We start from the raw sequence: 25,579 nt of genomic DNA, 5'->3' as shown, positions 1-25,579 counted from the left end.
GGACCAGAGTAAATGGATTTATTGAAATGGGGGTTAGAGCTATACCATAATCTACAATTTGCTAATTTAGCAATTTTGTAAAGGTATTTCGTGTTTAAGCCTGATGCAATATATTTTCTGAATTCCTCCTTTTTAATTAAATATGGTTTTCCTTTGAAAGCAGCTCTACATCTAAACCAAACATAATGGGAGATACATATGCATCTTCAAATTTCCCAGTACCACATTAAAAAAGTAAAGCACAGGTAAAAGTAATTTTGATAATATATCTTAGTCCGATATATCCAAAATATTAGTATTCCAACATGTAATCAGTCTAATAAAAACATTATTAAGAATTTTTACATTATTTTTCCCTAATATTTCTTCAGAATCCAGTGTTTTTTACAGCACGTCTCAATTGGAACACTAAATTTTCAGTAAAGTGAAATGTAGTCCTATTGAAACAATAAAGTTATATTTAATAAAAAATATTCTGTACCATTTTTACTTTTAAATTTGAATGCAAACTACTTAAAATTTAATAAAATTACCAAATCAATTTCTTGGTCATAGTGACCTCAAATCAAATGCTCAAAAGCCACATGTGGCTAGAGGCTACCGTATTGGACAGCACAGATCTAACTTCTTGCTTAGATCTTCTTGCTTCTTGCTTAGGATGTGGTCACCAGAAGTAGCTTTGGCAGCATCTGAGAACTTAACAGAAGTTGCAAAATCTCAGTCCTCACTTACTGAATTTTACTTACTGCATTTTAACAAAATCCCTAGGTGATGCCTTTACGGACTAAAGTTTGAGAAGCATCTCTCAAAAAAACACAGATTTTCCCAACTAAGAACTCCAGAAAGAGCCAATGAATGAAGAACTATGAAGGCTTAGGAAATTTGTTGCAGTTGATTGATGCCAGGGATTGGTATAATGCGTTCTGTTGAGAAGTCGTAAGTTTCCCACAAAGCCAACTATGGCTATTCTGTGTGGACTGACACGGGGCCATCTTGGAGCCTAGAGTTGGCTCTGCTCCCAGGAAAATGGCAAAGAATCTAACACTAACTTCCATGACTCTCACAATTAAGGCAGCTGCATTCTCACCACCATATATACTTGAAACTGCAACTTTAGAACCCTAGAAACACAGCTGTGAGCATATGTTTCTGCTCCACACAAGTGGAATTTAAGGCTGGACCTTACTGGGAGTCCCCAGCAAGGTCACCCACAAGCGAGGCTTGTGCTCTTACCACACTGCATTTCCCTGTGAGCCAACACAGACACACTCAACATCAGATCCTTATTACATACAGGAGCTGGTCCCGTTCCCCCTGAGACGCTCCCCCTGAGATTCAATGCACGCTGTTTCACCTTGCCAATTCTTATCCGGTTTGTTTTACACAGGACTTGGCGTTTGATGGGCCTTTTAATCTAATATAGAAGCTCATTGTTCTAATTCAGTGGTCCTCAACCTTAGTTGCACCTTAGAGTCACGTGTCACATGCGACATTTAGAAAAATACAATGTCCAGGCATCACACTAATCTTTTTACTCTATATGTTGAAATAGTGTTATTAGTTTTTGGATATAATTGACATACAACATTGTATAAGGCATCACCCAGTCTAATTAAATTAGATCTCTAGAAGGTATTTTGTTAGCGATCCCCAGGTGACTCTTATGTCCAGCCAGAGTTGAGAACCACAGATCCAGTTAGAGCCCTTAGCTGGCAGACAGTTGCCTTAAGTCAATGTTTCTCAGTCTTTACTGTACATACAGATAACATGGGATCTTATTAGAATGCAGAGTCTGATTCAGTAGGTAAGAGGGTAAATAAAACTATCTTTGTGTACAGCCGTGTCCCTAGTGACATTTGGTTGATCATCCATCAGCACTTTTCCATGTTGGCAAACTAGGATGAGTTCCTCACCCTCTCTTTGGTCCTCTTTGGAACCTTCTTCTGTCCCTCCAACCTCAGCTCTTATTATTCACCACTTCTCTGGTTTCTGAAAGCAATTATTATCTTTATTTTAACTGTCTTTTATTGTTAGCTACTTCTCATTTATACATGAGTTATTCCCTGTACTGGCTTATATAGCTCTTCAAAGGCAGAATCCATTTGTCAGGTTATTTTTAAAATTCCCATTGCATCTAGAGAATGCCTTACACATGATAGATTCTGTATAAATGCTTCTCGATTAACTGAAATTTGGAGCATCCGTGTGGAAGTCTCTTTTAAAAAATCCAAAGAAAACAAAACAAAACAAAACAAAATCTGAAGGACTTAAAAATGCAAGGTTTTTTTCTTTGTTGAGCAGAAAAAGAATTTAGGAAGGTAAAGGGGTAGAAGAGATTGGAGATTTAGGTTTTTATGTTAGCTTTTGTCACTGTGAGTACATATTTGTATTTTGGAGAACTACTTTGTAAGTTAATGGTTTTATGTTTGGAGCATGGCACAAGTGACATATGGGACCAGATAACTGTTGTGGGAACCGTCCTGTGCAGTACAGAGTGTTCCACAGTATCCCTGGCCTCTCCCTGCTCAATGCCAGTATCACTCCCTCCACCAGTCGTGACCATCAAAAATGTCTCCAGACGCTGCCACATGTCTCCTGGGAAGGAAGCTCGTCCCTGGATGAGGCCACTTGGTTTAGGAGAATGCAGTGTAACACAGCTGCCTTACTGCAGAAATAAATACCTTAAAAAAGTAAAGCATGTACACAAATGACAAGCTGTGTTCCTGAGAAATATGTTTATTATAGAAAAAATGTTCTCTGTTCCTACATTTTGGAGACCATGTCCACATATACCATATTTATCATATTGGCCATTCTTTTGTGGAAATAGAAAGATACACATGGAACATGTTTTCAATCTGAATATAGACTTAGGAATTCAAAAGTGGTAATAGCAATTCCACCAAGCAAGAAAATGTACACGGACAAAAGTTAAGAAAGAATGACTGGGCTGATTCTCTTTCTCGGGGAACTGGGCCAGCCTGTTTAAGTAAAACAGTCTGTCTTGTGTGCCATGATGCTTGGACCAAATATACTATGCCTGCAAGTGAAGGTGTTACTCTGAAGCCTGACATATAAACAGGCGCTCAATGATTATTGAATAAATGAACACACCAATGACTGAGTGGTGAACGTAGCTGTTAATCCTACAACAAAAAACTTTGGTGTGTTCCCTACAAAAAACCATGTTTTATTGCATTCGAAACTCCAAACCTTAGAAATGAAATTACGTGATAGAATATATCACCATCAGCGAAGATTAAATGACCTCAACAAAATTACAAGAAGGGAAAATAAAGTCTCATTTGTCAGTTGGTTTCGTCTGGCAGTAGAAGGCTGCCCTTAACCTCAGGAGGTTCGTATTTTTCATTGACAGAGATTTGATGTTGGCAAAGCACTGCTGTACTTTTAGGCTTGGATTAGAATGTCCCCACACTTACTTTTTCCTCCTGTTCCTGGCCAAGAACTTGCATATGAGAACCAGACAAGAGGCTCCAGCTGTGAAAAACAAACACAATGCCTTCTGGACTCAGAAGGAAGAAGATGTAAGTCAGCGGTTCTTAAATTCTGCTGCACTTTAAAATCACTAGGGAGCTTTTGTGACACCTGGGTGACTCAGTTGGTTAAGAGTCCAACTCTCACTTTCGGCTCAGGTCATGATCTCACAGTTTCATGGGTTCAAGCCCCAAGTTGGGCTCTGCACTATCAGCACAGAGCCTGTTTGTGATTCTCTCTCTCTCTCTCTCTCTCTCTCTCTCTCTCTCTCTCTCTCTCTCTCTCTCTCTCTCTCTCTCTCTCTCTCTCTCTCTCTCTCTGCCCCTCCTCTGTTCACGCAGTCTCTCTCAAAATAAATAAATAAAATAATAATAATGAGAAAATCATTGGTGAGCTTTTTAAAATCCAATACCCAGATAATTAAATTGGTAATTCTATAAGTTACCAATTAAGATAGAATCTTGAAGGCTGGAACTCAGGCATTGGCATTTTTTAAAACCTTAAGGGATTCCAGCATGTAATGTGTTAATTCTGCCTATAGACCCTCTTCAGCTACTGATTTTCAAGAACTGGAATAATCTTATTAAAAAGATGGGGTGGCTGGGTGGCTCAGTCAGTTAGGCTCTGACTCTTGATTTCAGCGTAGGTCATGATTTCACAGTTTGTGGAATCAAGCCCCGCATAGGGCTCTGAGCTGACAGCAGGGAGCCTGCTTGGTATTCTCTTTCTTTTCCTCCTCTATGCCCTCCTCCATTCACGTGCATGACATGCACCCTTTCTCATTCAAAATAAATAAATACATAATCTAAAAAAAAAAAAAAGAACCTGACAATCCCATTCGCAATTACTTTAGCTAAATTTCATCCAGGATATTTTCATACGACCAGAGGATTCAGTGGTGTCTTTTGTTCAGTGAGTTACAATCCCTGTTTTGTCAGAGTGACATTAAAGTTACAATTAATGATCTGTGATTTTCTAATTGAAAAAGTGTCCAATTGAGGCTTGGAAAACATAAAAATTAGGTTATATATAGTAAATCTTAGTGTTAAGTGTAACTTTTTGCTTTAAAACGTTTAGATAGATTTTCTTACTGAGATGAAATTCACATAAAAATTGCCATTTTAACCATTTAAAAGTCGGTTTTAGTGTATTCACCGTGTTCTATAATCATCAACACTATCAATTCAACACCATTTGCATCATTTCAACATGAAACCCTCTGCCCATTAGTAGTCACTTCCAATTTCCCTTCCCCTCATTTCCTGGCAACTACTAATTTGCCTTCTGTCTCTATGAATTTGCCTATTCTAAAAAAAATTTTTTTAATGTTTTATTTATTTCTGAGAGAGAGAGACAGAGTGAGCAGGGGAAGGTCAGAGAGAGAGGGAGATACAGAATCTGAAACAGGCTCCAGGCTCTGAGCTGGCTTTCAGCACAGAGCCTGATGTGGGGCTCGAACCCACAAACTGTGAGATAATGACCTGAGCCGAAGTTGGACACTCAACTGACTGAGCCACCCAAGTGCCCCAAATTTGCCTCTTCTAGATGTTTTCTGTAAATGGAGTAATATAATATGTGATTTTTGTGTCTGGCTTCATTCATGTAACAAAATGTTTTCATGTTACAAAATGTTTTCGAGTTTGATCCATGTTGTAGCATGTTATCAGTACTTCATTCCTTTTTATGGCTAAATGGTATTCTATTATATGTTTATACCACATTTTGTTTATCTACTCGTCAGCTGACAGACATTTGGGTTGCTCCTACTTTTTATTAAGACTAATGCTACCATGAACATATTTGTACAAGTTTTTCTGTGAACATGTGTTTTCATTTCTATTGGGTTTATACCTAATACCTAGAAGCAGAATTGCTGGGTCATATGGTGACTCTGTTTAACTTTTTGAAGAACTACTAAACTGTTTTCCTATGGTAACTGTACTATTTTACATGCTGTCCAGAGGCCCCCACTCCTCCAGTTAATCCTCCTACTTTATATTTTAATTTTTTATTATATTATCTTTAATATTNTTGCAAATTATATGCATATACATTATAGAAATGTATTTGATTATAATAATCTAATGTATTTGATTATATAATTATTTGATAGTTATCTAGGATGTCCCTTACCTTAACCAAACAGAAAAGAAATTTTATTGAATGTAGGACTAATTCTTTTTTAGATATCTCAAAGCAACACTATATGGAATCTTTTCTTTTTTTTTTTTTTAATAATGAAACCATGGCAATTCTTTGTCCTGGGTTAGCTCTGCAGAGCAGTCAGCGTGTGTCTTTGAGGTGATGTTCCTCCTTCTGCCTTCCAGCAGGCCACACTATTGGGACCTGGGGCTGCTATAGCTGCCTTGGCACATCTCCCTCTCTAACCAGAGGAAAAAACACCAAGGAAAATAGTGCCCCTGTGATTCCACCCAAAAAGCCCTGTTAGTTTTAAGAGAATTGATGAAATCTAGAGAGAAGAGAGAAAATTTTAAATTAGCTAGAGAAGTGTATGATCACTCTGTCCAGGACAATTAAATGAAATAATGTGAAAACACCAAGTAAGCTAAATGCACCAGACACATGCTATTGCAGAGAAAGGAAAGAGGAGAAAGATGATTGGTTAAGCCCCCTGAGTGTTGAAAACCAGGATTAATTATGATCAATCATGAGTATTTAAGAAGGGAAGTAAATTCAATCCATTTTATAAAGAAAGTGTTCCATGAAAACTAAATAAGGCAACATAAAGTAAGTTTTGGTAAAACGATAAATGCTTAAGTGCTAGAAGTAGTATGTGACACTGTGTTTCCTGACATTGCCATCCACATGAGCTGTCTATATAGACTGCCTGCAGGTCAATTTCCTGGCAGACCACATGTGCCATAAACACTTTTCCAAGATACTTGACATTCGGTTCAGTTGACTTGACATTCATCCTAAAGTAACTGTACATGTTCACTAAGCCTTTCTTTTAGTCAGTCCTACAATTTTTTTAATGCACCAGGAATCCATTTTTTAAAGCATACTAGAGTTTAAAATAGAAAGAAAGATGAACATTTCAAGAAAGAACTTGTGAACTCATTCTCAACTCTAAACCAGTAAGTACCTAAGCAGAAGATTTTACAACTGTGCTTTCCTCAGTTCCTCAGAGAACTATAAAGGAAAGCAATTATGAAGTCGAATTCCTTACATTCAGTATTGTCCAATATGAAATACTTTATTAAAAGTCTTTTGCCAATTTCTACCATTAATTTAAAACCTTTTGTGCCAATAGCCTACGCAAGCTCAGTGTTTGTGGTTTCATAACTACTTGGCAAATACATAAGTTAAAAAAAAGGCTACCAGTTTTTTTGTAATGTGCTCTCTGACATTATGTTATCTATAAAGAAGTTCAGTTACTTTTGACAATAGTGATCAACCAGGAAGTTTACAGATTTCTTTTACCATGTTCTGACCAGCATCCATCAAGGACATGACCTTCAGTGAAAGGGAGTGTGTATAAGGAGGAATCACTGATTTCCTGAAGCTCTTCAGATAGAAGAACACTTTGTAAATGACAGAAGTACTTTGGAGAAAGATACATGACCTCAAAGCAGAGCTTCAAAAAGGAGGACCCCACAAGCTTGGGGTGGGGGCGGGGGAGGGGGGCCTTAGTATTCAATCTGTTTACAAGCACTGTGCAAAAGCCAGTACCCCTCGGCACAGAACCTTGTCCCCAGGAAGCCCCAAAAAAGTACAGGCTGGATTCCTCTACAAACAAATGAAATGGAAAACTTTAAAAATACAATTCAACTACCAAGCCCATTCCATTCAAGGTGGCTTTGGCTCAGAGTTGAAATAGTTGGAGGGACTCTTCATGACAGAACCAGACCTCTCCAAACTCCAAGTCAGCCCTCTTCTGCTTTAATGGGCTCTTTCTGAAAAGATCATTGCCAAGAAGCTGATAACGCTTGTGCCGTGATTCCAGAGTACCCAGGTCACTAGAGAAAAGCATCACGGCGCAGTCTCAGTGTTCCAGAGATGCTCTTGGGCTAGCCCCCAGGGCCTGCCTGAGGTGCCCATAATTCTCCTCCCTGCATAAGCGTCTTCATAGACTTGCAGCATTCTCTTTTAACTGCTTCTCAAGAAAATACAGAGAAAGACTGTGCTTGGATTTTTTTTATTTTAATACTAATATGTAATAATATAACAACATCCCCTAGTTATCTAGAACTCAGACTTTGATAGTTAAGACCATCTAGAAGACAACACAGAAAATCATCCCTAAGCAGTGAGGGAAATAGCTCTTATGATATGACCACATATACCTCCGGTGTGTCAACTAGCACTAGTGGGACTTATAGTTACATGTAAAATGCAGGATGAATTTCAGATCTAGAAGGATGCTCATCCTTTGCTCTTCTTAGGTAACAACAGTTAACAAACCATAAATTGACAATCACAGCCGACTGAGAGGATAAAAATAATAACCACAGCAAACACTTATATGATGATTACTCTTAGCAGAGCTCAGATCAACAAAAAAGGAACCCAAAAGTCATTTGGTCCAATGTGTGTTATGCTTTTCTCGCATTATGATATTTCCTCTTTCGTGATGTGGTCCAGGGGATGTTCCACATTTCCAGGCAGTTGGCTGCTGAGTGCCTTACAGTCCACAACCCAGAGCTTTCTGAAGATGGTTGTCCTTTCCCGCTCCTCTTCTTTCCTTTCCCCTAACACCCAGCACCAAGCAGACTTTGGGAACTGGCATGTGATTTACTTTGTTTTTGTTTTTATTTTGTCATGAGTAGAGGTTAGAAAAGCATGTCTCGTGAGGGAGAGCAAGAACACAAGACCACTTCAGTGTGTCACTGCTGCTTGACATTCTGGTTCTGCATACTGTCGGGAAGATCATCTCCCTCCAGAGAGAGAGCCACTGGGCAGTGAAGAGGGGAACCAACCCTGGCCAGCCCAGCTGGTCTTACTGGCAGAACCAGCCATGGTCGCTGTCAACGGTGACATGTTGCAACCAGAGCTGCCTCCAGCTCCCTCTGACACTATTCTTCTATCATTGCAGTTTGAACACATTGTCATTCGATCAACATTTAAAGACTTGAATTTGGTGAAACCCTCTTCAAGCTTTCTAAATAATAACTGCAGTGGGAATACCAGTTTAACTTCTTAATAATTTCCATTACCATTTTATAGTCCATCAGAAGTTTAGGCGGGATTAGTATTCAGACATGTACCATTTGCACACCTATTTAAAATATCTCTTAGTTCTCCAGTGCTCACCATGAAGCATTATTTTACTCTTCTGAGGTGATAATTAATATTCATATCTTTCCCACACCCTCCCATATGAGGCCCATGGGAGTTTACACCAAGTGTCACTCTTTTTCATGTTTAAGCTCTACATCCAGTGTGGGACTTGAACTCACCCCAAGATGAAGAGCCACGTGCTCTACCAGCTGAATCAGCCAACTGCCCAAACTAAGTGTTATTCTTGATACAAAGCTCTGCCTGAACTTATCAGTGAACCTAATAATTTAGAAAGCCAGCTTTTCAGTGCTTACTTATAACTTGATTTCTCTCCATGGCTTCCGCCTGTGCCACACACAGCAAACACATGGAGGACTTTTTAAAATTGTGATAACCAGGCTGCACCCCAGACAAATTGACTCAGTTCTCTGGGAGTAGGCCAAGGCATCAGTATTTGTTAAGGCTTCCCTGTTGATTCCAATGTGCAATTACAATTAGGAAATGCTGCTCATAGGGCTTGCCAGGTTACTGATTTCTGAGAACTGAATTAAGAGCACATCTGAGCTTGTCATTTTTCCCTTCTGGGAATTTTTTGAGAAGCCAGAGAAAATTGTCTAACAAAGAAAGCTACTATTTTTTGCTAGTGCTGACTTTAGGACTAAAATCACACACACACACACACACACACACACACACACACACACACACACACACCTATATTTTAATCTCACCTCTGCTTCCTACCGCAGGATAAACATGTGCAACTCACTTCTCTAAACTCCAGTTTTTCAACAATTTCTAAGTGGATACAATGCCCACCTTCTGGAATTATTGTTAGTAATAAAGGAGACAATATATATAAAGTATTCAACATGACATAAGATGGAAAATGATGTATGTAATGTGGTAATTATAACCAAAATAAACATGGAGTTGAAAGTCAAAATCCACATCTTCAAAATGAAGGCTCCAAAGAGAAAATAAAAATGAATACCAAATCTATTGCCAAGATTTTGAGTGCTGATCAGTATTAATACTAACATTTCTTCAAATTGTGGGACCACTTGAGTTAGAACACTCAAGTCATCTAGTAAGGGCCAAAGGTAGACTGTCTTGTTAAGTGCAGTATTCTTTACAGAGATACCATAAATGGATATTGAACTACACTGTCTCTAGGTTTAGGCTTTTTTAAAAAACATGAAAGAGCAGGAATTATTACTAGTTCAAAATTACTGTTTGTGGCTCATCAGAGAGGACCTGAGAATGTATAAATAGCCATTTGTTGTCTTTATAGTGAGATGTAAAACAAGCTTCTGGGGGTCTTGGGTGGATCAATCAGTTAAGCATCCGACTCTTGATTTCCACTCAGGTCATGATCTCACAGTTCATGAGTTCGAGCCTCACTCCAGTTCCATGCTGACAGTGCAGAGCCTGTTTGGGATTCTCTCTCTCCCCTCTGTCTCTCTCTCTGCTCCTGCCCTGCACACATGCATGTGCACTTTCTCACTCTCTATCAATATAAATAAATAAACTTTTTTTAAAAAAGCAATCTTCTACTAGGATTTTCAGGCACAAGCAGAGAGGTGCTCATTTTAAGTTTAGGCCAGTACCTCTCAGGCTTGCAAAGCCTCAGCATGACACTAAGAAGCAGAACATTAGAAATGCCAGCTATCTTCAGCCACAGTAGAATCGAAGTGACAGAGAAGGAGCTTAGCAGCCAACTACACTACAGTTCTCCTTGCCTCCAAAAGAGACGTTATGAGCTTTCCCACACACATCATGAGACATTCCATTTGCTATGAAAAGTGACTTATGCCATTGTTGAACAACACTTTCAAATTATAATATATTGGATTTATTTATGCTGTATAAACAGCATTCAGCTAATATTATTCCCTACCCTTCCTCCAAATTAACCAATCAGTTGAAACCTCTGCCACTCAGTCTCTCATAAGGCTACAGTCATAATGCCAGCCAAGGCTGTGGTCTCATCTGAAGGCCAGACTGGGGAAGGCTCAGCTTCCATTCTTGCTTCTGTGCTTGCTGGCAGGATTCAGTTTTTCAAGGGTTGTTAGACTAAGGGCCTCATTTTCTTGCTAGTTATTGTCTAGAGGCCACTCGCAGTCCTTTTTCATGTGGTTCTCACCAACATGGCAACTTGTTTCATCAAAACCAAGAAGAATGAAAGTCTGCTGAGATGGAGGTCACAGTTGTTATAGCCTAATCACAGATATGACATCCCCTCGATGCTGCCATATTCTGTAGATTAGATTAGCAAATTATTCAGGGAGATGAAATACATAAGCTTGTAAATGACAGAAAGCAGGGATCATTGGGACCATTGAGAATTTGTTCTCTATAGCACTTAACAGCACATACCCAGACATGAAAGAAAGAAAGAGAGAGAGAAGGAGAGGAGGAAGGAAGGAAGGAAGGAAGCAAGGAAGGAAGCAAGGAAGGAAGGAAGGTAAGAAGGAGAGGAAGGAAGGAAGGAAGGAAGGAAGGAAAGAGGAAAAGAAAGGAGGAAGGTAGGGAAAGGAGATGGACAGCAAAAAATACACACCCAAAAAATTCAAGTTAAAAATAGCTTTGCTGCACTAGGTCTGTATCCAAGTGCCTGTGTAAGCACATGCTTCATCACATTAGCACCACAACCAGATTTCTCCTATTTCTTATTTATAATGAGAAGATAATATAGGACTTTCTATATATCTGGAGTTAAAAAGAAACACAATAAATAAGAGTACTATGTTTAAGTAAGAAAAATGTGTTTCAAATTAATTTTTTTAAGTTTTTTTTCTCCCCAGCTAGCAAAGTTTTGCATTTTTTTCCTTTCTGTTTCAAGTTTTTGAGTTGGGTATACTACTGTTGCCATGATGTGGAAGGTTTATTGCACAGGGAATACAAGAACCTGAGTGGTGTTCGCTTTTAGTGTTCTCTGGTTGTTTCAAATGCCAAAACTATAAGTTTTGGTTGTGTACGTTATTATTAGTGGTGGTATATGTCATTTAATTGTAAAAATGAAGTTGTGAAGTACCTTGGATCTCAGCTCTTCCATCCTCTCTATTGAGGAGCTGGAGGCCCAAACATCTTGGGAAGAATAGGGCTAAATAGTATCAGCCAGGAGGGGCGCCTGGGTGGCTCAGTTGGTTAAGCGTCCAACTTCAGCTCAGGTCATGATCTCACAGTTCGTGGGTTTGAGCCCCATGTTGGGATCCGTGCTGACAGCTCAGAGCCTGGACTCTGTTTCAGATTCTGTGTCTCCCTCTCCCTCTGCCCATCCCCTGTCTCTCTCTGTCTCAAAACTAAACAAGCATTAAAAAAATTAGTACTATAGTCAGGACTAAAACACAGATCTCTCACTTTGCAACCCAGCACATCTCTTCTTACCTTCTATGCAGTGGAGTAGTCAGAATATGCTATACTCTCCTCACACCTGCAGGCATTAAAAATAGTGCTGGCTTAAATCTGTTTTATTAATTACATATTTTCTGGAAGGATCGGAAAATACCCTTTTCAGTGCTTCAGCTAATAGAGAAAGGAACTTTCCCAGATACTCTACCGTATAATAGATGCTTACCTAACAAAACACACATCTTTTTCACTATATTCATTTGTAGCAGATCACACAGGCTCCTACACTTCAGTGCTCTCAGGGAAGTTCAGAAATGCTGACCACCTAGAGAGGGCTGACCATCTATCCTTGGTACCAAGCAGATCCTATCCCCATGCCCCAAAATTCTTCTGAATCCCTTAGGTAATACAGGAAGAGGAATATTTCTTACAACAGTATGACCATGGAATTTTACTAAGAAAGACATTCTGCCACTCCTACCATGTGTTCTCAGGGCAAAGGACCTGTCTGCAACTCAGGATTTCCTGAAGATTCATTTGCTTGTGGCCAGACTATTTGGGGCAGCAGGTGTTCAAAAACAAGGGTACATTTCCCCAGCCTGAGCTTTGCTGGATTCATATGGGTATTAGTGGAAGGATGATGGGGCCTCCATTTCCCAGCCCCTTATCTCCTTACCCTGCTCATTTTTTTTTTTTTGGCATGGGATTCTCCCCTCCCCCAGCCCCCACTGGAAGAGAAACTCCATAAGGACCAGAATGTTAGCAGTTTTGTTTCATACTCTACTTTTGGAAGAGAAGCTGGGACAAAGTAGATGTTTAGTAAATGTTTGTTTTTTTGTCTTTTTGTTTTTTTTTAATTTTTTTTTAATGTTTTATTTATTTCTAGGAGAGAGAGAGAGAGAGCGTGAGCAGGGGAGGGTCAGAGAGAGAGGGGGTGACAGGCTCTGAAACAGGCTCCAGGCTCCGAGCTGGCAGTCAGCACAGGGCCCGACGCGGGGCTCGAACCCACGAACCGCGAGATCATGACCTAAGCTAAAGTCGGACGCTTAACCGACTAAGCCACCCAGGCGCCCCTAGTAAATGTTTGTTGAGTGGATGGTTGAATGTTGGATTTTTTTAGAAGGTTTATAACATCCCATTCATTATGATGTTGACAAAGGAAAAAAAAAGAGGCATGTTTTGGTTCAGAACACCATAAATGAACCTGGAACTTGGAATCAGGAAATTTTATGTGCTTGGTTGCATGCTATTTATTTTTAAAGTATGTTTTAAAGTGTTTATAAAGATACTTTAAAATTGAGAGCCTCCCTATTGCCCAGGGATGAGAGCTTTAAATCAGAGAACAAATATTTTAAGTTTACAGTCTAATTGAAGTAGAATCATATGAGGAGAGGAAAAAAAGAAAAAAGAAACTTGACCATCTCCAAAATGGCCATGGAAGTCAGAGAACAATGAAAATTGATATACAAACATCGTTTGTGCCTCAGGCGTGTCTGCTGCAGATTTCATAGATGCAGAGGAGTTTGGGCTAATATCCTAACACTTGGGGGCAATCACCACTTCCCAAACTAGAATTGACACATAAGTATGCATGAATTTTTTAGTCATCATCTATTTAATGCATGTACCGGCTGAAACTTACAAAAGAATGCAAACCTAAGCGGCTTTTTATCAAACAATCCATAAAAAGAGGAAAGGCCCTGTAGTGGATGCTGTGGTCCCACACCACACCCTTTTGTCCCACCTGACGTCAGTGCGTGCAGCTATGGTGGACAGTCACTGTCATGCACGTTGCCAGGACACTTCAGTGCCCGCCCAGGCTTCTCCCAAGTCAGGCAAGATCTTCAGCCCATGTGCAGGTGCATGAACACCTCCAGGGTAGCCTTCAAGCAGTGGATGGGGGAGGTTGGTAGATAAACAGCCCAGCGTCCCAGCCTCCAGGACACACCCTACAGCTTCTCAGAGGGTCCGCTGTGGAGCTGGGCCCTAGCTGGCTACTGTAGTAACCCTGCGCTTACCACCCCTCCTTGCCCTCACGTCCTGTCCTGGGTCACCTTCCAAATAAACCTTATCTCTAGCTCTGGCTTCTTAAATGGGCCCTAAAAATGATATGTGAAACGGGGTGCCTGGGTGGCTCAGTCAGTTAAGCATACGACTTCGGCTCATGTCATGATCTCACGGTCGTGGGTTTGAGCCCCACGTCAGGGCTCTGTGCTGACAGCTAGCTCAGAGCCTGGAGCCTGTTTCAGATTCTGTATCTCCATCTCTCTCTCTGACACTCCCCTGCTCACGCTGTCTCTCTCTCTCTCTCAGAAATAAATAAAACAGTTTTTAAAAAATAAAGAAAATATAATGGGTGAAATAAAGACAAAACTGTTTGCTCCTCGAATCAAGAGCTGACAGAGAAATAACTGTCAGGCAACAAGCTCTGAAACTGTGACCCAGAAAAAGACTATTTCTAGAAGTGGTTCTTCTTTACCACTTTAAATATGTGTTTTATCAGGACAAGACACTACCCTCCTGATTGCATGCTTTGCCTTTTCTGTTTACTCTGCAGATTCTCCTGGGAAGCCTAAGTTCACCAAGTGCCGTTCACCTGAACTAGAGACTTTTTCATGCCACTGGACAGATGGCATTCATCACGGTTTAAAGAGCCCAGGATCCATACAGCTGTTCTATATTAGAAGGTGCAGCCTTATGCCTTTCTGACTTTTCCCTCTATGGATTTTCTGATGAGAGTATACTGAATTGCATGCAGTGGTAGAAATGGAAGTAATTTGTTTTGATGGTGTAAATGTATTCAAAAATATTAATTAAACCTTTTCTATGTGTTTGATACTATTGAAGGCACTGGAGATATAGCAATGATTACCAAAAAAAGGTAAAGACTCTAGACTCGTGAGCTTCATTTCCTATGCAGGAAGACAGACACTAAAAAATTTAAAAATAAATGTCAGCTGGTAATACAGGTTATTAAGAAAAGTAAAAGCCAGAAAGAGGATAAAAAGTGTCCATGTTGTGTATGAGTACATACATGTGCATGAGAGTGTCTGAGGGTGAGTGTGTGAAAGCATAGGTGCAAGTGTGAATATGCATGAGTGTGTGGGAGGTGTGTGCAAGTGTGTGTGCAAGAGGGTGAGTGGGTGAGTAATGGGCATGTAAGAATGTATGAAAGTGGATGTTTGGATGTGCACAAGTGTGTGAATGTGTAAATGTATGTGAGAGAGTATGTGAAAGTGTGGATAAGTATGAGTGTGGGTGGGGGGGTTGTGTAGGGAGCTTGGTGATTTAGATGAGGAGGTCACAGTGGGCCTTGCTGGTGTAGTGTGTTATAACAGAGACATAAGTGAAGTGAGAAAAGCCACATGAATATCTAGGGGGAAAACTGTTCAGGCAGAGGAAGTTGCAAGTGCAAAGGCCCTGAGGCTAATCTGCTTGAGGAAAGCAGGAGGCCAGCAAGGATGGCACAAGCTGAGACAGAGGGAAGTTTGAAGACATCAGAAGGTTAGCCAGAGCCAGACTGTGCCAAGCCACGCTGGCCAGGGCTGGGCTTTGAATCTGACTTTATCTGTGGTGGGTTTTTAGAAGAGATCTATGTTTTAAAAGACTCAGCTTGGTTTCTATGTAAAAAATAGACTATGTTCCTGTTAAACTAGTTATACTCAGTAAGAAACTGAAATTCTTTTCAGTTCCATTTTTATTGGTTGTCTTGCAAAATAACAGAGGGAAAGTGAAACAAAGGTCTCTTGGTATCATCACCACCCAAGTAGTTTATTTCTGACCCCTCGCCTAGAATCATTCCCCTTTCTGTTTATTCTTATGTTGTACCTTTTTGCTTTTTTTAAGTTTTAAGTTCAGACACTTCATCATTTCCCCCTTTCCACCCAACCTCCAGGGAAGGCCTAAGCCAAGATGTAAGGTTAGACAGGACTCTTTACCCCAGGGTGGTGGTGTTTATCAGTCCAGGGAAGATGCCATCTACCCCCACAGAACAGCAGGGACAGGGAGGCAAGATGCAGTGAGTGGTTAAGGACACGGGCTCAGGGCCGACACACCTACATCTCAGCCTGGCTCTGACACTCACTGAGTAATGCCAGACAAAGTTCCCTGTTCACAACTCAGCCGCCTTATTTGCAAAACAGAGATCATAGACCTGGTCTTGTGGCTTCTTGTGAGGACTTTACTAGATAAGACATGAAACACACTCAGCACAGTGCTTGGCCCATCGTATGTACTCAGCAAGGGGTAGCTGCTATTATTGTTGATAATACAGTAATCATTTAAAATAATAATGATACAGAAATCCAATTCCTGAGCTGCCAAATTTACTTTTGATTATTTACTATTAGTGATTCTTGGTATGTTCTAAGACCGTCTTTAGTGCAAAGCTGGGTACTCAATTTGCAAATAGATACTTGGAGTTAGCAACCGGTACCTGCCTTCCCCACTTCCCAGGTGTGAGAGCAGTCTCCTGGTTGTACCCACAGAGATGACATGGCTGGGCACCAGATGCACTTTTTCTCTCTTTTGACTGACCCTAGAGACGTAGGGACCAAGAGGCTAAGCTGATTTGTGTGAATACAGTCGGACAGGAAGCATATGTGTTTGGTAACACTCTTGAATACCTATTGAATTGACTGTTAGGTGAAGGGAGATTTTGGAGGTATAGTTCCTCTGTTTTTGCCTTAGCAACAGAGAGCCAGTTCAGTGAAAACAAAAGGTATTTGCGCAGGCACAGCGAGCTTAACTGGGTAGAGAAATAGCAGAGTCTGGCCCATTTTATGAAAATGGGTTATTACCACACTAATAGTCTCCAAATCTGAACTTGAGCAAAGAGATAACCCGGAAGGTAGAAGGCCCTCACAAATATATATCTGTTCCTTACCCTCTTCTGTCAGGGTCACAGCCCTTTGCCTCCCGGGGTCCTCTGCATACACTAGGCCTCTCAGCACCCCAGGTTCCACAACCTGGCTCTGTGCTAACAGGGATGCCACAGAAAGTGTGACCAGGTGGAGGGGAACATGAACGTATTTGGAAGGATGTTCTTAACTTGCCCTAATGGCGTTTGGGATTCCAGGGGAAAAAATTGTCACATCTTCAACCTCATGATCAGAGCCAACCCACACTTGGAAAACCAGTATTTTATGTTTTCTCTACAAAATTGTAATTATTTTGAATATTTAGCCAAAAGAGCATAAGCCCCCAGCCGGTTTATCTAGGAAGGGCAGGATCAAAGGGCCGGGAGTGTCAGGCCCAGACCCCGGCAGCCAGTACACAAATGTGTTAGACTTCCCATTGGCCCCTTGCACGGAGAGAACTGTACAAATGCACTTTCTGACCTTTGTCGTCGTTTCTTAGAATTCAGTTCCCAGGCAACTTCTGAAAGTATTGAACCATGACCCCTCTTCCCTGACACACAACGGTGTGACAGGATGTCATCCGAAACTGGAGCGGGGGGGTGAGGGGGCAGGAAGGGACAGAGAAGGAGCCCATCCGCTGGGCTTTCAGTTTACCAGCCTGGCCTTGGTAACTAAAGCACAAAGGAGCCTAAACATGTCTGGCCATTAACAAGATGGGCCCAGAGGCAGCTACACACTTGGCTGGCCCTGCTCGTGGCCAGGTGAGCTGGCGGGAGGGGCAGCTAATGGGGATGCCACCCTGGGATGGAGGTGGCGCCAGGTCTAGTCCCCGAGGTAGGAGAGGACCCCACCTGAATGCAAGTCACAGGCCCATACCAGGGGGCCCCAGGGAACTTGTCAGAGATGCTGTGCTCTCAGCTCCTTGCCTGCAGACACCTCAGTTTTGAAGAAGTGGGTGTGTGAAGGCTCAGTCCCTGAGGCTGTATCCCAGGCCCCTGCCATTCCTCACACTCACTCCCCTCAACAAATTACTCTAGCCTTTGAAAGGAAAGTTGATCCTCCAGGCAAGGTTGTAGGGGAGATTAGAAGGGAGAAAGGACACTGTTACTTTTTTATTTTTCCTACAGAAAAGGAAATTTGAATTTTAAGCCTGAAACACATGATCTGTATGTAACAAAAAGAGTCGTCCTTAGAACATAAATGACGCTTTATTTTCAGGATTTTTATTCCAGTTGCTAGATGGAAAAGCATTTGGATAGAAGCATTTCTTCTGCCTTTCATTGTGATTTTTCCTGATGGTCTCATTGTACAGCGTTCCTTCTATTTCACAAGATAGACTAGGAACAAACCCAGGACACTTAACTCGTAGGGGTATGACAAGGAAAGAGTAGTTTCCATAAATTGGCTTTTGTCGCCTGCATAGACATTCAACCCCAGGGACAGCAGGCAACAGAGTCTCTGTTTTGTGAGTCCATTTGTGGGGTTTTTTTTTGGGGGGGGGGCGTTCCATCTAAATTTAAGAGCTTAAAAAGGTTTTAAATATTTATTTAAAATAAAATTCAACTTTGGCTAAAGATGGGGAGAGCATTGGGAGTCATGTTTTGAACTAGATGTTCTTGATCCATCATGCTTAAGATAAGTGATTTAAGTTGTTTGCTCTGTGGAACACATAGATTTGGAATAATCTAAACAGTTTTCTCATACAGTCCCCATGGGGACATGTCACAAGTTGAGAAGCCATAAAACACACACAGCTAAACTCCCTACTACAGTCCAGACCTGCTAGGCACGGTTCTACATCATTACAACATTTGAATGCTAACTTTTATACTATCAACTATGCTAAATGCACTTCATATCTTTACTATTAAATAAGAGCCTCATTTCTCTGGACAATCTTGCTAAACCATTCTCTTGAATACACTTTTCTTTAGTGTGACAGTCAAGATAAAATAAACCATACTGTAGGTCAATGACACACCTAGCCCTAACATTTTAAATCCTTTCCTATTATTCTAAACATACACACATGCACACACACACATACACACATACACACAAATGTATATATATACATACGTACATATACACATATACATACATACATGTATATACATGCACACACACCACTCACACTTCCCATCAAGGATGAATCTCCCTCCCATCCAAGGGTACGTCACTTTTAAGAATCTCAACCAAAACTTAAGAAATAGTTCCCTGGCCATGTTAATCCCAGTCCTTTCCAACAGCTGATGAGCACCTGTCTCAAGGATCCCCTCATACCACACATAGACCGGCCTGAAAAACAGCTGTAAAGAAGGAAGGGTGTGTTGTCTCCCTTGTCCCTTCCATCCAATCTCTGCCGTCCCCACAGCCTTGTTGCTCACTGCTCCTCAGCACCCGTCCCTGAGAAGGATTCCCACAGACCTCCGCTGTCTGGCCTACCAGTCTCAAGCACCTCAGCCTACACAAGGTCATTCCCACCTTCTTCTCACTCAGCCACAGATTACCTGGCTTTCTGTCTCCTTGACTTACAAACCTTCTTCTCAGCTGAGCCCTCATGAATAATAAGCAAATAATTAATTACTCCACCCAAGTAGCAATTCTAATTTAAGAAAAGTTGTCCGATTTATTCAGTTGCCTCCTAATTCCCCCACCACACTCATGCCCGTATTTGCATCCCTAAGTGCCTTTGTCTACTCTGTTCCCTCCTTCCTTTCCCTGTTGCCATGTATTTGCTGGAAACACCACCTCCGCCTTGAAGCCTTCTTCTGAACTGATAGCACTATTTGTGAGTGCAAACCCATAATGCTTTGTAATACAGCCTTTTAGTCATCCCTCTGAGGCAGGAGCCATTCCTTAGACACACATGCATCCTCTTCAAGTCCAGCACAGCGTTTTATATATAATCAGTGCTTATTAAATATGAATGGAGTGAATACAGGAGACCAAAAAAAAAAAAAAAAAGTACTCAGATGGTAATTCCTGTATCTTCTTCAAGCCTGAAAGTAGGAGTGAAATCTCATTCATCATTATATCCACACAGTGCCAGTGCCGGATGTAATGCTTCTGTAGTACTAGTTCAGTAGGTTCCCAAAGACGGTTTGCTGAACTCAGTGAGTCAGTCAGTCAGAGAGACGGGACACCGGAGAACAGTGTCACATCATAGCACATTTGCCCTGTTCTTGCGTGGTGGCCTTGAGTGTGGGCAATCCTTGGTTGCTCTGCATTTTTGTTCAGATCCCCAAGGCAGCTGACCAGGGAAATTCCTTTCCCAAAGCTCTGCTTTCTTTCACAGTGAATTTCCCGGCACCTCTTTTCCACCCAGCTCGCACACCCTGCCAACGTTTTTTAAGTCATCTGGGTAAATGATGCTTTCTGTAGAGTAGGACGGAAGTGAATAAATGTATGGCGGAGTGTAAATACAGAGATGTGGCTTCTCTGACTCCTTCAAATCATCTTTCCTCCATGATTTGTTGTGTTTGCCTGTTTGTTTTTATTAGATCCAAGATATAGAAAAATATGAATTTGTTTTCTTAGAGAAAGCACAAAAAAGACAGAGGGGCAAACACATGGATTCAATGGAGCCCATTTTTGTTTCCATTTTTTCATATTACAAGTACGCATTCACTCTAATTAGAAAATAGAAAAAAATTGCTTTCTGAGTTTGGAAAATTTTTTTAATTTCTGTGTTCATGACCTTTTGTCTCTTTTACGGGTGGGGAGAAAAAGTCTAGGATTCCCACGTTTCATAAATGTCACCTAGATGTCCAGCATGTTTACAGTGTTCCCGTGGCTCTTCATATACTTAAGGAAAAAATTAGGAGTATGAAGAAGTTCAAGACATCAGGAAAACTCACCCAAGCATAAGACAGCCTTCAGGAGATGGATACAGGGTATAGTGATTTGGAGTAGGGTGGAAATTTTCCACCTCAGAGCCACCCAAATCTCAATGTCACTCACCCTGGAGAACACACCTCCTCAGTATGTCCCACCGGGAGTTGGGGAAACACCCAAGTCCAAAGAGCCACTGTATTATGGGAATCTTTACAGTTTGGGAGATGACCCTCTGTAATGTTTTAATAAAGGAACATTTTAAACCTCCCTAAGCCTCAGAACCCTCATCTGTAAAATGTGGATAATAAAGTACCTAACCACAAATTACTTAATTTAGGAGCTGGCACATCGGATGCAGTTAATGAACAGCTGCTTTTACTATAGTCCACGTCCCAAATGGCCCCTTCTCAGTCTGCAGACGTTATGGATGACGTCCACAGAGGGGGTACTTCTTGGAAACCGTGCTGCTAAAACACTTGCTTGTGAAATATTTGTGTTCCAGTTTATTGAATCTGACTGCCAGGCCCTTTGCTTTGACTTAAACTATGGCATGATGTTTGGAACAATTCATGCTCTTTTACCCTCCATTTCAGGAGCACTCAAGAGTGGACTCAAGAATGGAAAGAATGCCCTGATTATGTCTCTGCTGGAGCAAACAGCTGTTACTTTAATTCATCTTATACCTCCATTTGGATACCCTACTGTATCAAGCTAACCAGCAATGGTGGTACAGTGGATCAAAAGTGTTTCTCTGTTGAGGAAATAGGTAAATCACAGGTTTGTGTTTTATTTGACATGGCTTTAGATTAAATAAGCAGGGAAGTCTCAATGTCCAAGTGTGTTCAAGGAGGAAGACTTTGTCATTATAATCTAGGTGAATGGAGGTCTGCTTTACAAGGCACAATATCAGCCAGAGATAGGGAGAGAGAGAGAAGGCAGGGTTGGGGCGGGGGTGGGGGGGCACTTAAGTTGGCTCTACCATACAATGACCTGGCAGTAAATGTTGTTGAGAAAAGAATGGGAACCTTCCGGAGTCTTTTCCTTGAGGAGGTCTTTAAAGCTGAATCATGTTCTTGGGTGCTACCCCAAGAGACAAACTCCGTGTACTCCCATGATTCCTTCTTTCCCAATTATTCAATATGATTATTATATTCAGATCTGAAATATGTTGACCTTTGATTCCTATCATTGCTATAATCAAAGCCCAGATTTTCTTTATCACAGGGCATAATAATTCTGAAACTTTATATTTACAAAACAGCCCAAAATCGGTTTAAAGACATGTTTATAAGACCTCAAGACAAACACTGGAGATAATCAGCTCAGTGAACTAAATGAAAGATCTAGACAGATTATCCCTTGCTTATCATGTGGACACAAGGGGGAATGAAACAAACAACTGTAATTGGAATATTTATGTTTATACTATAATGGTGTAGGCAACAAAATATAAAGAACCAAAGAAGGACTTTGAGTAGCTGACATTGGTGCCTCAGAATCTATCCACAAAGGCTCATTTATTACAGAAATTTCTCAGAGCTTCTCTGAGATGTGCTGTTCTTACACAGCTTGTGGTTTCTCAGGCATCAGCAGACTGGAAGACGTTAAGGGAATGTGGCTAGAAGCTGGAGGCAGAAACAAGTAAATCTGATAGCCTGTCAGGGAGAAGAACAAGCAGAAAAGAGAACCCAACTGCTTAACTTGGAGAGGCTATACAGCATATGCCCCAATGTCAATAGGTGTACCTGTTGAGTGGCTAAATAGGTAGTAGTAGAATATTGGGTCAAGACCCATGTTCCCATCCTGTCCCACTCAGCAGTGAAGGCTGACCTTCACTGAGGGTCTGCCAAGCTCCAAACACTGTGCTGGGTGTGGTGGCTACAGAATGAGTAGGATATTGTTAAATAGGGGAGTCAGATGTGTCAAATAACCACAGTACTATGTCTTAGGTGCTGGACTCAAGGTGTGTGGAGTGCATAGTAAGCTGAGGAAGCGGCCAAAGATACAAATGACTGACTGGGCCTGAGGGATGAGAAAGGGCAGCCCAGAAATGGTGGCAGTTCACTTACGTCTTAAAGCATCAGTGAGAGTTGCCAGGTATACAAGCTAGACTGTGTCTTCCAACAACTACCAACTTCCAAAAGTGACAAACAGCACAAAATATTGAAGGACTAAGAGGAATCATAAGTGTTCTTATGTACCCCACAAAGGAATTTAGACTGTATCTTACTGCCAAGAGANAAAAAAAAAAAAGATAACTTTAAGAAGGCAAATGACCTGAGGATACTAATAGTCAACTAACACTTACAAAGCCCTTACTTATGGGTCGGTTATAATAACCATGTGGGATAGATTCTGTTATAATCCCCATTTTACAGATGATGAAACTGAGGCTCAGGGCCTTTAAAGGCTAACTCAAGGCCAAACAGCCAGTAGGCATAGCTGAAATTTGAACCTATGCAGCATGGCTCCAGAGTCCACGTTCCTAATCTCAAAGTTATACAGTGCCACCTGTCCCATTACGAATGTCTCAGGGAAATTTGTCCTGCAGTGGAGAGGGTAGATTAGAGTAGCACAGACCAGAGATAAACGTTAGAAGACTTTGTGATAATCAAGGCAGAAGATGATGACAGGTATTACAACCATAGCATGTAGGGAGGGAGCTGAGAAAGGGAGACAGCAAGGAACGAGGTGGACTTGATAGATCTTAAAATGACAACCACGGGCCTCAGCTTCCTCACATATTATGAGAGTATTCTACTACCTCACAGGGCTTGTCTTTGGATTTAAAATACTGTGTTATTAGACATTTGTTGTTCACTCATTCAGCAAATATTGATTGAGCCTTTTCCTTGGGCCAAGAACATTTCTAGGTGCCAGGAGAATAAAATGTCTGCCCTCATGAGATCTGATCCCAGTGAGTGTGGAAAGAGACAAGGCTATGAAGAAAAATAACAGAGAAGGAGAAGAGGAGCACAGGAGAGGCTGCAATTTTAATAGACTTATCAGAGCTGGCTTTGCTGGGTAAAGGAAAAAAAATGAGAGAACAGTGTGTCCATCTGAGGTAAAGGATACTCAACAAGAGAGCACAGCTAGGGTAAAGCTCCTATGGCGGGAGCTTGCCTTTGTTCACTTGAGGAACAGCATGGTGGGGAGGGAGCTGCCCACAGGGTGAGCCAGGAGGGGCATGGAGCAGGCCACATCTGAGGGGCCTGAGAGGCAAAGCTACGGTACCCGTGAAGCCCCTGAATGACTTTGGCTTTCACTTGAAGTGAGATAGGAAGGCTTTGGAGAGTTTTATGTAAGTGATATGCTCTAACTCAAGTGTGAAAATAACCACTGAGACAAGTGTATTGAGGGCTGTTTTGAGAATAGACTGAAGGAAAACCAAGACCAGGGCACCTGGGTGGCTCAGTCTGTTAAGCGTCTGACTCCTGATTTCAGCTCAGGTCATGATCTCACGTTCATGAGATCAAGCCCCATGTGCTATCAGCACAGAGACTGCTTGGGATTCTCTCTCTCTCTGTCCCTCCCCTGTACTCACTCTCTCTCACTCAAAAAATAAGCAAATTTTTAAAACGAGGACAATGATGACAGGAGGAGACCATTTAGGAGGCTAATGGGCAACATGGGCAAAAAACCATAGCGGCAGGGCTGGGTTGTAGAGGTGCAGGTGATGAGCAGTGGCTGGGCTCTGGGACTGTCTTGAAAGACAGCTGACAGAATATGGGGGTGGTAAGGGAGGGATGAGTCCAGGAAGAGCTCACTAACTTCATCCTGAGCGGCTGGAGGAATGGAAGCACCACTAACAGAGAGAGGGAAAGGGACAGGAAGGCACATTCTGGGGAGAGGACCAGGACTGCCTGGAATATACTCAGTCTCAGGGGCTTTTCCAACATCTCGGAAGACCTGGCTGAGTACAACATGTGGAAGTATGAATGGAGGCAAAGGAGAGGTTATTATTATGCTTATAACAGTGGTATGGGCCGGCTCAAAAAAAGACCGTGTTCAGGGCACCTGGGTGGCTCAGTCAGTTAAGCCTCCAACTTTGGCTCAGGTCATGATCTCACAGTTTGTGAGTTCGAGCCCTGCCATCAGGCTCTGAGCTGTCAGCACAGACAGCTCTCTCTCTCTCTCTCTCTCAAAAAAATAAATATTAAAAAATTTTTTAGGATAGTTGGATTAGGAGGAAGCTAACGGAGGACCATGGTGGGAAAGAAGGGGAAAAATAGTTGGGGAGAGGGAGGGAGGCAAACCATGAGAGACCCTTGAATGCTGAGAACAAACTGAAGGCTGATGGGGGTGGGGGGAAGGGGAAGAGGGATGATGGGCATGGAGGAGGGCGCTTGTTGGGATGAGCACTGGGTGTTACATGGAAACCAACTTGACAATAAACTATTTAAGAAAAAAAAAATTTTTTAAGACCATGTTCCATACCTTCTATTTAAAGTAGAAAGGGTGAAACATGAGTAATAAGTTGAAATTTTTCCATAAAGACAGTTTTAAATTTTGGCCTCTTAAAGTGTTAAGCTTCGGCTATCAGAATTCCCCAGTCCCCAACAAATCCAGGAGAAGCATTACTGTCATTATTGTAGCCATGTGTAGCTCAGCTATGTTGCAATTCCCTCCAATTTAACTTCCAAAATATGCTCATTATTAGTCAAATTTGGGTTCTCTAATTTTTTTAAGTTGTGTCCACTCTACGGGAGGCCAATACCATGCTCCTTCCCAGTGAAGTCTGTTTTAACTCTGGTTGAATGCAAGGGCTTCCCCTCTCATATCTGCTGTGTTGG

General features: G+C 41.5%; 1 protein-coding gene across 1 annotated transcript in view; it reads left to right on the top strand.

Moving 5' to 3' along the window:
• Positions 1–25,579, top strand: part of GHR (growth hormone receptor) — a 141,373-nt gene that overhangs the window by 96,661 nt on the left and 19,133 nt on the right. The window contains exons 3-4 of the mRNA XM_077763423.1: positions 14,648–14,777; positions 21,380–21,552. Coding sequence (XP_077619549.1) covers positions 14,648–14,777; positions 21,380–21,552 — 303 coding nt within the window. The remainder of the gene's footprint in view (positions 1–14,647; positions 14,778–21,379; positions 21,553–25,579) is intronic.

The sequence above is a fragment of the Crocuta crocuta genome, unplaced genomic scaffold, assembly GCF_008692635.1.
Source record: "Crocuta crocuta isolate KB4526 unplaced genomic scaffold, BGI_CrCroc_1.0 scaffold4, whole genome shotgun sequence".
Lineage (NCBI taxonomy): Eukaryota > Metazoa > Chordata > Mammalia > Carnivora > Hyaenidae > Crocuta > Crocuta crocuta.
The sequence above is the reverse complement of the archived record's forward strand: the minus strand, read 5'-3'. Positions and strand labels throughout refer to the sequence as shown.